The sequence below is a fragment of the Solea senegalensis genome, linkage group LG15 (genome assembly GCF_019176455.1).
Source record: "Solea senegalensis isolate Sse05_10M linkage group LG15, IFAPA_SoseM_1, whole genome shotgun sequence".
Classification (NCBI taxonomy): domain Eukaryota; kingdom Metazoa; phylum Chordata; class Actinopteri; order Pleuronectiformes; family Soleidae; genus Solea; species Solea senegalensis.
The window spans coordinates 13,451,883-13,468,614 of record NC_058035.1 but is presented as its reverse complement, the minus strand read 5'-3'; the positions used below and the strand labels follow the sequence as shown (position 1 = coordinate 13,468,614).

The 16,732-nt window shown below is 41.0% G+C and overlaps 1 protein-coding gene across 3 annotated transcripts in view; it reads left to right on the top strand.

Moving 5' to 3' along the window:
- The window catches only part of LOC122781611 (serine/threonine-protein kinase 32C-like), a 62,429-nt gene that overhangs the window by 5,995 nt on the left and 39,702 nt on the right, over positions 1–16,732 (top strand). For 2 of the 3 annotated variants that reach the window (XM_044045402.1, XM_044045403.1), the window contains exon 2: positions 15,768–15,823. In XM_044045402.1, coding sequence (XP_043901337.1) covers positions 15,768–15,823 — 56 coding nt within the window. Of the gene's footprint in view, positions 1–15,611; positions 15,661–15,767; positions 15,824–16,732 lie in introns of those variants that run through there. The other variant, XM_044045404.1, reaches the window with a different exon arrangement.

Sequence of the window (16,732 nt, the reverse complement as noted above, 5' to 3'; positions counted from 1 at the left end):
TCACCCTGAAACTGAGCTAAATGGACTTCTTCCATCATTCATTTCAGTACTTTTCCTACTGTCCTTGTTCCAGTGTTAGTGGGAAATTGACGTATGATGTCGCAGACGAAACTTCATTAACTGGCGGCTACAGTTGTCGGCATATGATTTCTTACCAGGACATTGCCCTCATTTGTGTTTCCTTATATTCTTGGAGCCCAGAGTTATATATGTGGATACCAGCAGACTTCTTCATATAACCTCAGGCAAGTTTCCATGGTTACCGTCTTCTTCGTTGTCTCTTTTGACCTAAAGCAGGAGCCCACCACCAACTGCACTAGTGTGCTTCAGGGAGCATGTGCAATTTGTGCATATGATCACGTGGAACGTACCTGACCTCTGAGCATACACGGACAAAGGTGACCCCGGCCAAAGAGGACTTTTTCTTGAATTACCTGGTGTCTTTTTCAGTGTGATGTGGATCTAATGACAGTTGTTTACAATGCCTGATGTGCAGTCCTTGTTCATCTCCCCAGTCTCACGGAACCTTGTTTGCTCCAGGTGATGTGCAGGTGATGACAGTTGTAGCAGCTCCAAAACGTCCGGTGTCTTCAAAGAGATGATCTCAGCTTCATGTTGACATGACAACAGAGCGAGAGGAAAAAGGTTACGCTTACTTGAGGTGTTTGTGTTAGTGCCTGATCTGTGCAGGGAGGAAGGGATTAGGACACAGACAAATGCAATTGATGTGGGTTGATAGGGAGGAAGAGGGAGTGCATGGGTTTTCTCACACCTCTTGATTGTTTTGTCTTTCCTGTCTGCTGTTTTTGTCACTGCTTGTTCATTTTCCTGACCCCCGCAAAAGGATGGAGTACACAGAGCTATATTGCGGACCATAAATCCACTTGTGTTTGTCACTGGGGAATTATTGTATGCACGGAATTGATAAGAGGAGTATCTAATAAAGCAAAACTAAAAATGCTATCTGGTGGCACCCATGCAGCCGGAGTTAGAATACTTTAATATTTGGCTCTCTGGTCGTATAATTCCTCTAAGGCGAAAAAAAAAAGAACTAGATTCAGGACAGAGAGAAGAAACGCAGCACTCTCGTCTCGCCAATTCCTATGGGAAATATGAATGAAAGTTGTAACTACATTTTCACTGTTCCCATGCTCAGGCAACCTCACAGCAAAATAGGGGAATTGGAGAGGATAAAGATTCACAAAGCAAATCACAAAGTCAACACAAGTTGCTTGACAGACTGACAGATGTAAACTGTTTGTAGTTTATAATCCCCTTCAGTATTCTGTGTGTGTGTGTGTGTGTGTGTTTGTGTACGAGTATAGGGGGAAAAAATATGTGTATGTGAGTATTTGTGTCCTCGAGTGCAGTGAAAAAACCCTGGACTTCTGTTCTTTTCTTGTTTGTTTGTTTGTTTTGGCTGGCTGGTCAAACAGAAACTACTCATTAAGCCACTTTTCAGATACACCCTGTGTCCCTGCCTTTTTCAATTTATTCACATTTTACTAAAAACAGCAAACAAAAACTGGCCTTTAGCTAATTCTATGAACGTTTAACATCTAACATTTTTTTTTATTATTATGAAATACTTTTTGTTAGTTTCAGTTAATTAAAAAGAACACTTTAATTGGCATGGTCTTCATTCGCTCAGGAGATCGTCTCAGTTAGTCTCGCCAGTTATATTATGGGGGAAATATTAAACGCTGGAATTTTCTTTTATCAGCATCCTGTTCAGTTGCAACACTGTTGTTTGCCTTTTGAAGCAATTTTAAAACTACATGAGGAAATAGCCTTTAGTATGAGTAATAAGCTGTGTGCTCAGTAACACGATTATTATGTTTGGTCATGGTAAAGAAAAACAGAGAGATATTAGCCCATGCTCACATATTAGATATACCTTCCACACAATAGTTACATCTTTCACAGTGGATGTCAGAATGGATATAGTTAAGTTTTACATGATAACATTGTTGTTAATGTGAAAAAAGACAACAGTTTAATTGTTTTTCTTCTTCTCACTTGTGTCATATCCTTGTCTTACAACCAGTTAAAACACACCTCTATCTATTAATATACTGAATTTCATACTTTGTCTCAGCGTGTGCAGAAACTCAAAACTTGGCGGACCTGTCGTGTCTACCTGCTAAACTGTGACTGGACAACCACAGTTTTAATGGCCTCCAGTTGGGGATTGGATTTTTTTTTTAGAAGGCTATTTGTAACTGAGAAACAGAGGTTGAAGTAAGGTGACTGTGAGGAGAGGACAGGACAGGGCAGGACAGGACAGGACAGGACCACATAGTTAGAGTTCTATGTAGGGCTACAACTATCATTATATTTATAATATCAGAAAATGTAGAAAAAGTTGATCAGTGTTTACCAAACCGTGGTCATGATGATGTTCTCGAATGTTCTCGAAAATGATTCCGGTTTAATTATTTATGTTTCATGGAGCAAAGAAACCAGAACATATTCACATTTAAGAAGCTGGAAAAATCAGAAAGCGTGGAGCTCAAACCGATGCTCAAAATAGTTGACGATTAATTCAGTAATGTGTTTACATTCATGTTAAAACAACATTAACGTGCAGCTGGTTTCGTCCTCTACCCCTCAACATTTTTGTGGCTTTAATTAATTTAGACATTATGTTGCACTAGCAGAGAAACAAGCTTCCCCTTCATCCACATCCAGCACAATTTTCTCCTTGTATAAATCTGCTGCTGACAACCAACAGTTATCAAGTCACTTATACGGTGTGCATATACACTGACTCACTGGTGGCACACAAACACATACGTCCATATTTTCTCATTCTTGCAATGCTCCTTGCTGAATGGCCACTGAATTGTGACTATATTAAACCTGACACGTACTCCTCCTTTCCAGCTGCCTGCTATATCCCCAGGGGAAAGTGCTTAGTTTTGAAAATTGGGTTTGGACTGCAGCACATCTGATGAACTGACTATACAGTATAGTTCTGTCCTAAATACCTGTGAGGACGAACAGAAGTCAGGTGTATCTAGGCCATAACACAACACGGTCTGCCTCTGTCTGCCGGTTGCTACGGGGGGAAAAACTAGGCCAAAGTGCCGGTTTCCTCACATCTGAAATGCACTGTCATTCATGCGGCGCATTAGATCAAACAGAACTTAGTACAAAGTATGATAAAGTAATATATCTTTTCATTTAGTTGGAGAATAAAACCACCAAGCAAGCATGCCAGTCTTTTCTTTTACAGATCCCCCTTCAGGGATATTTCACAAAAAGAAAGAAAAGATCCCTTTTGTAAAGCTTTGCTCTCGTCACTGTCTGCCTTCAGTTTATAAATGGTAAAAATGGATTTGTATCATTTGTGCCCATGAACTTGTAGTCCGGGCACTAATTCCATGGTTTTACAGATTCCATGCCCACAGATTCGTAAAAGATGTTGTGTCAAAGATGTGGATGCTTTGCTTGCAACCTGAAAAAAAACAAAGACTGGGAAGAACAGGAAGTAAAGTAAACAAGGCATTCTGCTGGTTTACTCCACCAGTATCATTATAGCATATTTGCTTATAGCTGCAGCATAAACTGAGCAGATCAATAGACAGTAAAAAAATAATAATTTATTTTATGTTATAGCATGGATAATTAAATTTGTGTGTTCGTAGCAGAGTGGGTGGCATCAAGATGATCACTCTACATCATGATGTCCATCAGCCGTGCGCTCAACCATGTTATTCACACAGCTAGTTCTAGCTAAATTGACTTGAACAAACGTATCCTCATATGAGGTTATTTTTATGTATGGAAGACAACAGATCTCCTCCATAAAAGCTTAATTAACTTTAGTTTTTTGGCACAGATGGTGTTGGAAGTGAGGTTGGGTACAATTTACATTTGAATTCATACTGCTATTAATAGCTTCAGTTCAGTATCTGTACCCAACAGTTCCTTTTTTGGTACTTTATTCTCTTTGTAATAACACAAATGTAGTTTACTCACTCACTCATTCATCTTCTACCGCTTTATCCTCCACATGAGGGCTACTGCTGCCAATCCCAGCTGATATAGGGCGATAGACGGGGTACATCCTTGACAGGTCGCCAGTCCACACGGGGCCAAAATAGAGACAAACCATCCACTCTCACACTCACACCTACGGTCAATTTGGAGCGTCCCAAATGTAGTTTAGGTTCTGGAAAATAAGTCCAGACTTGTCACTTTGGCCAGGCTTGTGCAAGCGTCAGGGTCAGAAACTGAGAGCCTGTTGCATTTGGTTCAGTTTGTGTTCTAGCTCACAGGCAAAGTCACACTCTTTTGCTTATATTGTACCTTCAGGTACCAAAAGTTGGCACCGATAGTTAAAAGTGGATCGGTATTTCTTAGCTGGGAATGAAATTGCACAAAATAAAGACTGTGTGTGTGCTATATTATACTTGTGTGTGCACAAGATAATAATGTGTTTGTATAAGATGATTATCTATTTCTCACAAAATAAAATAAATGACCTCTCTGGATTGTGTGGGCTCTACATTGTTTACCATAGCGATTTTCTTTATACCCTTTTTTCCCATACTCTCTTCCACCAACACCACCACCACCACCTCCTAGCAGGCTCTAAATAGATCCATAATGTATCCCTGTGTGAACAGTTGAGAGGTTAGTGTGGCATTTTAACCCTGGAGCATGGTCCTTTTTTTTTCCCTGCCACAATGTGTAACAGCCCAGTGGTTTCTGAAACCAGGTCAGACTGCAGATGCACAGGGATAGTCAAGACATTTACGGCTGAGTATTGATTTAAGGATTAAGAGGACTTGTTTGGACACACTCGGTGGTTGGAAACACCGATGTAGGCTCATTTTCCCATGGACTTTGGTTTGAATGTATGTTTGGCACTTTTGAAAGCTGAAACAAACACGTGATGATCAAAGTAGTTTTTTCTTTCTTTCTATGCAATTGATCAGGTGATTGTTTTGAATTGTATTCAAATTGTATTTATTGCATGGTTTGCATTGTCTTAAAACTTTCATTCACTGTGGTTTATAGTGCTGGTTTGGGATGATGACGTTTAAGGGGGAACAGCGAGGCTGTTTAATAAATCCATCGCTTTTTCATTGGTGAAACTTAACACTGTGCTGCAGCAGTGTCTCACACCAACAAGGCCTGTCATTGCAATGCCAGACAATCTATATGTATTGTTATATTTGGAATCCAGATCTAACGGTAGGTTTGAGGTAGTTTACCCGAAGTCCAGCACAATGCCTTCCCTGTGTTTAATTAATGAGACAAATCATGATGAATACACAATGTGCTGATGCCAGGCCAGGAGTTGTGACTCATAGTGAATTAATAATTATGCCAATGCAGGGAGTAGGAAATGATGGCACTGAAATGTGATACACACACGCACGCGCGCACACACACAAAGGGACATATTTCCATGGTAACCTCAGAAGTTTTCACACAGTCCAGATGATGTTTCTTTGTGACAGTGCTGTGCATGTGAGAGTTCCCATGCTGCAGCGCAGAATTACCCTCTGAAGTGTTCTCATCTCACTTGCTTTTCGTCTTGACAGCCTTTAGATGTACGATGCAGCCTCCCGTAGTGACTTCTCTGTGTGCTGAGGTCCAATTTCACATCGCTTCTTTCATTCTCTGCGACATTGCTCCCCATTTGTAGAGATTTACTTGACATCTGTGCAGATATTTTATACCACAACTACACAATAGCGAGTAGTCACACACACACACTGCGGACGATGTTTACTCGAATAAAGCCAATTGACCATTGTTTTGACACTGCACGTGTGTTTGAGTTTATATAAATGCATGGAGAGTGTATAACCACATGAGAATCATAATTTATTTTCAATATAGGAATGCATTATGGGTTATACTGGATATGAATGCATTAGTGCTGTCAGTGACCCTTCAGGTAAATTAAGTTAGGTATTGAAAATGTTGTTTCACTTCCATTCTGAGAGCACAACATGACTTTTCTAAATGATGCACTTTCTCTTGGGCACATTTGAATCTTTGAATCTATACATTTCATAAGCCGGCTATAGGAAAATCAGACATGTATCAGCCACTATCCTGAGGTTGGTGAGTTAAAACTTGAATTGGTGCATCCTTCTGCAAAACAGGGGGTCTCTTCCTTCTATCACATTGGCCTCAAACTACAGCGTTAGATGACGTGTCTTTACACTTTGCCAAGTGACTAATTGGCGCAGGGGTCTGAAGATGTCAGTTGCTCGCAGGTTCTTGTGAAAAGTTGGGTGTAAAGGTTAACAAAGACAGGATAATTGGGGGTGGGGTTAAAAGGGAAGGATGAGGAAAAGAGATATGGGAAGCTGTAAGAGGCATGTAATCAAATTACTGGCTAAAGCAAATCAGTAAGTAGTAGGAGGAGGCGAATGATGGATGTGGAAATTAACAGGCATGACTGCACTGGCAATAAATCAGTATTTGTGAATGTCAGCAATGAAGCACTGACTAAAACTTCACTATTTGTGCACATCCCAGATCTACCCATCAATACCCTCTATTGATCAGCAGCACCTCCAGTTAAAAAGTTAATTCCAATTCGATGGGTAACTATAGGAACAAGGTACAGTGGAAGACTTGCACAGTGTGACTATAGTGACTAGATTTTTTCCATCAAGATGAATCACTTTAGTGAGGCGCACAAATAAAGCCGCCTGGAAAAAAGGCAGCCACATCAAGCTTTAATGGCTGCTTTAATTTTCCAGCAGTATGACTCTTTTGTGTCAACTTAAAAGCCGGCCAACAGACGAGCATCAAAAAAACACTCCCGTGGTAATTAATGCACATACAAGGAGACTCAAAGACTCAAAGAATACCCACATGACAGTCTGCCTGCAGGCTCACTGCTCTACACGAGAATTGACTATAGAATTGAACCAGCACACTTTCCCTATGCGTTTTTCCCTTTTCTAGTCCAATTATCAGTTGAGATCCATAGCTGAAATTGTCACGCCGCTAAAGACAATGAGCTCTGGAGTGCTCATGAATATTCATTAGTTCCCCTGCTCTCAGAGCCCACAATTAGGCTGTATTAGTGCTCTGGTGTACTCTGAGAAAATGTTGATGATGGCTGTTCAATGATGATAGTGATTTAACTAAACAAATTCATCAACTGTGGCCTTCAGTGGCACTTTCTCACCGTGCTGAAATTTGAGACAACAAGCATTTGCTGTTTTATCACCCAGTGATGAAATAAACATTGGCTCTACTGTAATCTCTTTGAAAAGAATTGAAGCGCAATGTTAAATGAACTCAGAACAGAGGCAGCAGTTTAGCCTTTGGTCATATAAATGGGGTAATTTATTGTCACAGTGTCGACTTTTCCACCTTTCTTACCGTCGTCTTTAAATGCTTTTATTTTTTTACAGGAGGCATGTACAAGGTCGCAGTGTAAATATTGAAACTAATTTAAATGAAGCACGCTGCTGACGAAGATGATTCACGCCACCTTATTCCCCTTTATCACCGTCCATGGTACATGCCGCCTTCTCGCTGCTGATCAAAGAACATTTTCCCCATGCTGTAATGAGAGTCCCATCAATAAGGATCAAAGAGGACCAGTGCAAGGTCAAGATTGCCTATAACCAGCCCTCAGACCCCCAGAGCTTGAGAAATGGACAATATCAATAGCTAAATGTCTTGGATTAACTGTGAGCTGAACTGTGTAGTAAGTCTTCCTGCATCTGCTTGTTGATGCGTTTGACTGGATGCTCAATATTAAAGATTCCAGTAGCAGCTTGACTACTACAGAGGATGAAATATGGCTTACTACTGCTATGAAATATTCAGCAATCAGTGGATGCCGCTGTAAAGCAAACAGTATTTTACAGCGATTCTTACTATGATCTTAGGGAAGTGTCACATGCACTTCAACTCAAGCCTGATCCTTCTGCCAGTGACTGTGCAGAGATACTCAATTCCTGCCGTGGGACCTTGGGCAAAGCGTGCAACCCCCATCATATGTAGCGGTGCCTGCATGAGGTCATATGCACTATATGCAAACGTTAACATGTCAGCAGAATCTGAGCTATAGCTCGTACACAGGCTGAAAACATAATACAAAGGCAGACAGCACGGTATTGGATTAGAGGCAGAGGCGTATTCTCAAAAGACAGAACAGGAAGGGATCGATGCTAGGAGGTTTTTTGATCCCTGTCCAATGGGCTTGTCCACACAGGGTGCATTCACTTAGTGTGATTTGATGGCTGGGTCACACTCTAAATGTACTCCATCATTAACATTTCAGAGTCCACTTTCTGTAAACATTCTAAAAGGATTGAGCCTCACTTGGATATTTATTAATTATTACACTCACATGCAGGTAGTCATTTCACCGGCGAAATAATGACTCATTTGATGCCAGTTATGCTGGGCTTTGTGCAAACTGTGTGTCCATCTGTTCGACGCCACGCGTTGTTCAAAAAGTACCTTTATGGAAACACTGAAACGGTCCAAGAAAGTTGGCTTTAATTAAAAGACAACACGGTGATTCTTTTCCTGCTTCCCTGGTGAACACAGCGACGGAACAACATCTGTGTGGAATGGCAGATTTGTCATTGATGAATTAACCATTGGTTTTCATAAATGATGGCAAATTTCAGTAGGCTGATTGATTAGTAGAAATAGAGCAACTACTACTCAGAAAGTATGTGGCTTTTGCTACATTGTGAATAGTCAGGTTCTTGACCACATACTGAGCTCAGCTCTGCAACTTCTTACAACTGACAGGTGCACAGTCATTTTAGTGGCAACCTTTATAAGAGGGGATAATTAAAACCACTGGGACTTCTGTATGTATGAAAGCCCAACCAGTGGGCCATTAGTTTGTGAAAGATGTGTTGATGTGTAGATCTGCCAATAAGTAACAGACAGTGGCATAAAAAAAGAACTTGCATAACATATGATATGCCTATGGAGAGTAACAAACAGCAAAGAAATAGAAGTTATGATTCAATTCATTTCTAAATTTCCCATAATGGTTGTTTGTCTCAGTATGTCTGCCTCATGACTGACCGTCTGTCCAGTGTATGTACCTCACACTTCTTACCTGATGTCCGCAGAGATTAGCTCCATATCTAAAAGGTTAAAATGGCAGTTTGATCACATGACCTGAGCTGTGTACACTGCACTTTATGTAAGTGACAATGCACAGTAGCTTTATTGCTCAAAATATGCACATAGTGTAGGAAAGGCTGTGTTTGGGTAGCTCATTTTTTCTCTCTCATTATTTGTGCATGTTGCAGAATTCTGTATGTGAGAGAACTCCATTCTCTGCCCTTTGAAAACAGCTCTCTCAGCACAACACTTTGCCATGTGAATGGAATGAGCATGGGTGAACTATGGCTCCTCTGTATTAAGTGGTATTGCACAGATCAATGTGCTCAAGCTCAGCTGACATCAACGATATTAGGTTGCATTCGAACCCCCCCCTCAATTAGGTTAGAGCATAGCCTCCTTCACAGTCCCTGGTAGCGTTCTTGCAGCACAGTTTGATGCAACCATTTGAGGTGACAGTGGAACAGTATCTTGGGTCCAGTTTATTGATCATGTGGTGATTCTCCGCCAGTTACTTTAGTGAGCACGGCGTGCAAATGGATGCTACGTAATTGAGGAAGAAGGGGTTGTGGATTGTCTTTTGATTTTCTGGGGAATGCATCAATATCTAATCTGCTCCCCTCAAGGTTTATAATGAAGCCCACTCAAAGTTCCCTTGCTCCCAAAGGCAAACTTAATGGGTGTCAAAATGGGTGAAAAAAAATCTTTTTGTGGCATGAACCTGAAACCAGAAGTTCCATAGTGTCAATGCAGGCTTTGCTCAGGCTGACAGAAGCAAAAAATTACATTGTCTTCATAATTAATACCAATATATGAGAATAGAAAGTCTGCAATACAATCTTTTCGACCTAACTAATAATATACGGTGGCTCAAATATTACTCCTTGCCGTTTGCTTTGTTACTCTATATTAAACTTAAATTTTAATTAATAGCTTTGAAAGCTTCACTCTCTATACTCTATAATCAATATTTCTCAGACTATAATTAGTCAGGTCTTGAATGCTTGAAGGTAACCTCCACTTGTTTCAGCTTTTTGAACCTCCTCACTTCTCTCGTTTATTAGCCACTACAGGTTATCTCATCAATTGCAGTGTTATGAATTAGCCTTTACTTCAGATTGTCCTCTGTCAGAACTAACAGGTCCTTTTTTTCCCCGATTTCGTAAAGCATTGCCCCAATTTCAACCAACAAAATCAATTTATTATTCAAAAAGATGTATAACATTTAAACATTATCTATCGTATATGTTGTGGAGTAATAAACTTACATTTGCCAAAATGTTTCCAACACTAAATCCATAGAAATGAATTCTATTCAAGGTAATGGACAAATTCATTTTGGTTGCCTTTTATTGACATCATCTGCTTTACCCATTGTGTTGTCTTGTTTTTTTTTCTTCATTTATTGTGTGTATTTGACACTAATTGATCAGGACGAGTCATTGACGTCAGTGTGTCAGCTGCAAATGTACAGAAGAACCAAATGAGACAACAAGACAACAATTCCTATGATCCCACACTGCTTCCCCAACAAGGTTTTTGTTTTGACTGAAAAATCTGAATTTACATATTGTGTGTTTAAAGGGCCTATTATCAAGGCAGACACACACACACACATTCTCTCAGACCCTTTCAGACTCACACTTTCCATGGTCTTTGACACGGGCTTCATGCCAGTATCGGCTCCGGCTCAGGAACCAATCACCCACTGAGGAACCCTGTGGAGCCTACTCATCATATCATACTGCAGTGTCAGCAGCTTCCAGCCCTTAGAGAGGAGAACATGTTGTTGTTCCCTCACTGTCTCACTTTCTCTTTGTTTGATCACATTCACTTTCACTACACACTGCAGTTGTCTGCAGGGTTGGCTTTACACTTTTGTGCCACATCCGCTGAAATCTGAGCGCAGTGGATGGAGCCAGAATAGTAACTACAGACACCTCTCAGCTGCCACACTCAAACTTGTTGACTTCTCTGGAGTAACACTTGACCATGACGTTTACTTATACTGTCAGCTTTGCTCCATTGCTTTATCGCAAGAACAGATTCTGGTTTGTTAACTGCAGTTTCATGAAAGGATGCCCTGTGCCCACAAATCATTTGGCTCAGCATCTACTGCAGCATAATTTTGTAGAAATCAACCGCTTGAACTTGGGGGGGGGGGCGGGGCCCTGTACATTTAAGGACACCCATTCTCAGAGTTTGAAAGACCGTTCATTATAAGGGATGAGTTGTTAGTCACAGAAGATAACAGAGCCAGAAGTTAAAGAGAAAAATGCAAGCTGTCGGATAACGACAGTCAAGCGTCGAGCTGTAAACAGTTGTGCTGCCGCCGTGTGTGAACCCACTCATTGACTGGGCTGTTAGTTCTTCTACTCTTCACTGGTGAGTCAGTGTAGTGATGGCCTTTGTTGTGATTTAAGTCCGCCTAAAGCCTTGTATGCCATGTTACACCAGTATACAGCCTCCCACATAAGTCCTCCTCACAGCATGTGGGAGACAGCCAGCTACATAGGTTGGCCAATGTGATGCTACAGGAAATGCGGTGTCTGCTCTAATTATCCCTTTAGCCTGGAACAAGACCCAAATCTCTTTTAGCCCTAAATCTGAAGAGCAGCTCCTTTCACCGTGCAGGACAGTTAAAAGGAGTGGGAGCTGTGTTTTTAATGCTTCCCATTACCGAATGACTCATATTTCGAGGAAATGCTGTTGAACTGGCTACAACGATTTTTTTTTTTTTTGGTTTAAATAAAAGTGGAGGTGGCTGTAGTATCGTGTTCTGAGTCTTTCATAGTTAATTGACATTTATGCGGCTTCTTTGTTTTTCTCCAGGTTCTCTGGTTTCCTCCCACAGTCCAAAAACATGCGGATTTAGGGATTAGGCAAATTGGACACTCTAAATTGACCGCAGGTGTGAGAGTGAGAGTGAATTGTTGTTTGTCTCTGTGGCCCTGTGATGGACTAGCGACCTGTCCAGGGTGTACCCTGCCTTTCGCCCTATGTCAGCTGGGATTGGCACAAGCAACCCTCTGCAACCCTCATTTGGAGGATAAAGTGGTAGAAGGTGGATGTGTGTTGTGGGAAATATCATCTTGGGAGTGTTAATTAAAATGCAAGATAAATGTGGATCACACAGCTTCAGTACACCTTGGCATTGATTCTTGAGTAATACATTCCATTATTACACAAAAATATTCTCTTCCTTGTGGGGTTTTTTGATGATTATGGTGGGGAGATAATTTTCCACAGCCCTTGTCTGGCTGTACATTCAACAGCTATACAGCCAGTTGAGCATGTTGGACAGGTGTCGCTGTCCATCGATGAGAGAGATTACTGTGATTTGCACTTTACCTCCAGCCAATCAGAAGAGATTCAATCAATTTGCAAACAAGAAGGCAAACACCAAGGGATCATACTGTATGTATATGAACCATCTTCCACATTTTCTTTATTGGCTCAATTGGCAGCTTCCTTATTGATACAAATACTATGACATGGTCATCTGGACATGATTAACAAACATAAAAATGTCTCATATATGTAAACTGGTTTGAGTATCAGTATCCCGTTTTAACCCCGTTATAAAGCTGATTTTTCGGATGTTTCACTGGGTCTGAGTGGCTGAAATGATGACAGAAGCAAGCCCTTACTTTTTATTGTTGAAAAATGCTGAGTAATATAAGAAAGTCCTGCTTCCTTTGTTACTTTCTTAGATATGCTTGGCGTATTGTAAAACAAGGTTTTTCTTTGGCTTGATATTTTATTGGCCGAGCAGGTATATAAAACACTTGCTGAAGTAAGACAGCAAAGTACATAATGTCCTCATTTTTAGGATGATGGATGACAAAGTACTATTCAGTCTGGAGGCTGATGGATCTCAGTGGTAGATGTGAATTTTTCACTTAAGTTCTGTTAAACTTGGAATAAAATTGTGACATTAGTGGCAGATTTGGGCCGGTAAAGCCATAACTCACGCAGGTCATTATTTTTAATTAGGCCCATCTTTGCAGTGTTAATACCCACTGCTGGTCTTCCCACCAGCACATATCACCAGGTCATGCTGGCATGAAACCACAGGCTTTGGGTTTAAAATAAAATTCAGCAAGCTGACCTCAATAAAACTGCACTCATATTACTGCATTTGTTTAACATGGCATCAAAACAAGGTTTGACTCACGAGACATTTGAGCAACGTTCAGTGAAAACGCAGCTGATGTACGTGTGTCACATCTGTGAGTGAGCGGATGTCCTCCTCAGTTGTAGACACGAGTTTCAAGAAGAAGAAGAACCAGAACCATTACTATTGTGAGCTCACTATGAAAAGCTAGGTTCCGTTTCTGTGTGAGCAGACACCAGGGTGCAGTTACAGTCATGTCATAGGAAAGGATTAACCGTGTACAAAAGACACAGCAGGGAAAATCCACACTGGATTAGTATTTTTCCCAGACAAACCTTTGGAAACCACTGTGTTTCTTTTGTCTGGGTGCAGCGTTGTGGGCATTACCACCTTGTTCGGCGCTGGGTTGCACAGGTCAGCTGGCAGTAGGTCTGCCCAAAGCAGCCCAGCAGGTGCTGTCTTCTCTCATGATCAGTCCTCGTCTACACGGATGGGGGGGGAGGCTGAATAGATCAGATGTCAGCTTCAGAAGTGACTGACTTTTAAGGAGGAACCACATGAGTCAGCGCCATGCCTGCTGCGCTCACATCTGCCTGGGGCCTCTGCTACACACACATACACGCTCCTGCACACTGAACAGAGGCAGGGGTAAACTATACCCTTGCATTGCAGTGTGTGCACTACAGATATTTTTTTTTGTAACACTGACATATATTGAAAAATTTAGACACCACCCTGACAGTTTTCAGGCGCTCGTGTGAGAAACATTCCTAACACAAATATCACAAATAATGACATTTTCTCCATCGCAGGAAACGTTTAACTGTCTCGAGCGGCAGAAGTTGTCAGACAAACGTGTTGCTCTATGCTTTGCTATCGTGCCTGTGGAAATGTCTTATGTCATATACTGTATTCTCATTACTGTCTCATTTAGACGTTTAATTTTCAACTGCCCATCTGACACAAACATATTCTCCTTGTTGTCGGTTCAGTGCCACACTGATCACCTACGTTTCTTAGTCTCCCATTGTCAGGTAACAATTCAATTCAATTTCAATTGCATAGTGCCCTTTACAATATTATAGAGAGAAGAGAAACTCTCTTTAACAGGTAGAAATCTCTGACAGCACCAGACTCAAAAATGTGCAGCATCTGCCTCGACTGGTTATGGTGAAAGGAAAAATGAGGACAGAGGAGAGGTGGGGGACAGAAAGGGGGCAGAGAAAGGGAAAGAGGGAGGCAGAAGGTAGACAGAATAGAGACATTAGGAACAGATATATTATCATTGTATCAAGGTATAAGTTCAGACAGGACATTTCTGTATCAGTTATGACATGGTAATAGCACTACAATGTCATGCAGTAGCATAGATTGTTCATAAGACTGATATCAATTTGAATTATAGTATAATAATGGTGGCAATACTACTACTGCTAATGATAATAATAATAATAGCCTCAAAACTGGATCTGGATCCTGCACCCTGCAACATGAGGACACAGAGAGAGAGAAGAGAGAGAGAAAGGACAAGAAGGAAAAGCACAAATCCAAGCTCTCCTCCACTATTATAATTATTATAATAGCAACTTCAATTCAACTATTATCAAAACACAAACTAAGCAGCACAGCTGCGGAGACAAATAAACAAGCGAAACTGATCACTTGTTGGACGACAGAAGAGCTGGCTGGTTGCCATAGAGACGACTAAAACGTTCCACGGGAGCATAAACTGAAAACGTTGTGTGACTTGTTAAATTTTGTTGAGTGACAATTATCAAAACTGTCGAGCGATGAAATAATTTCCCTGGAGTGGAATCAATACAGTCTAATCTGATCCGATCCAGAAACCGGGCTCACGCTTGTACTTGAGGCAAATTGTGTTTGTGATGTTGGGCTGTATAAATAAAATTGACTTGACTACTGTATGATCAGTTAAGGCAAAAAGGAAAAATTCAATGAGTCAGTTGGTATTCTCTGTGCTCCTCACAGCACAGGCTGCTGGTATAAATATTGAAGGTATTGTTGCTCTTCTTTCCCTCTAACCTTCATTGCAGTCTGAACAAGCCCAAATCCAAACCACTGCCATGACCTTTGCGATCTGTGATGATGTTCTTTTTTAATGTCTAGAAATTAAGTGGACATTCCCATATGAGCTTCAGCGCTGCTCTGTGTTTAGTATTAATTAGCAAGCATTTGTGTATGTTTTCATCCTAAACAAACGGTGGATGTGGCAATCGAAGACCTGGAACAGCATCCGCATTGAATTGTCTGCTGTTCGTTTACGTTGTAGACTTCAGGTATTGATTAAGCTAAGGATTTCCCATTAACCTTTAAATGTGGTAACTTTTACTTAACTCGTTGTGCGACTTCCTTAGGGACCCTGTAAATACAGTAAACGCTGCAGTATCTCCACAGTTCATCTGATGCAGATACAAAAGATTGTCAGACACAGCAAAGATGTCAGCAGACTCATAGTTAATATTATCGCACTACCCGTTCCTTGGTCAGAGATGCAAAACAAGTCATGCTAATGGGTATTTCTCTCCGTGTCTCTCTCTCTCCACAGTGAACTTTGATCACTTCCAGATACTGCGGGCCATTGGGAAAGGGAGCTTTGGAAAGGTAATGTAACCTTCATTTTCCACGCAGTTGGTGTGTGTGTGTGTGCGCACTCTGTACCATTACCCAGCACAGTAATTATCTCTGCTCAAGAAGCAGCGAAGGCCAGGCAAAGCAGGGCTGTGAGAGATTGCACATGGGACCTAATCATATTATGGTGCAATCATGATAAATAACTTTTCTATTTTAATGACTGTCATAAGTATATGGCTGGTAATTGTTTCTTTCTTTTCATCTTGTGCCAGTCACCTATTTGGTGTTTTGACCCCTTGTGAATAGAGGAGGGAGGACGTAACGTTGGCATATATCCGTGTGCGAGCTGCATATTGTGAAAACACATTACCGTGGTTCTTTTCAACCTTGTCACAGGTGCCAATATCATCCTTGGTGGCCATTGTTGATAAAACAGACTTTTTAGATTAACTAGTGGGCAATTTATCAGTTGACGAACTCCTTTGTGTACATGTTAAATGGCTGTGTCAGACTCCAGTAATGAATTCATTGCCTGTATGTGTGTGTGTGTGTGTGTGTGTGTGTGCGCGCGCTTTTGTCTGTTGACACACAATTTTGAGCTCATGAGATTGGAATAGTTTATATTCATTTTGAATCCCAAGTATCATGGCTAACATTTGTTCATTATACTTGTGTCTGTGCACGCCTTTGCAAATTCTCTGTGCTTTTTGCTCTGCTCAAAACATAATCTTTTTCAAAAACATGTCCCTCTGTTATGTTGAAAGTCATTGCCCAATGCTGAATACATTACCATGTGAATTTATGTTAATTTTAACTTATTGCTTTGTTCCCTCAAGCTGCTGTCACTTCCCTTATGATACAAAAGGGAAGCTGCAGTAAGCCCGGGAAATACACTGTGTGCACGCTGGGGTTCAGAGACTGAAGCAGGACAACTTGGAT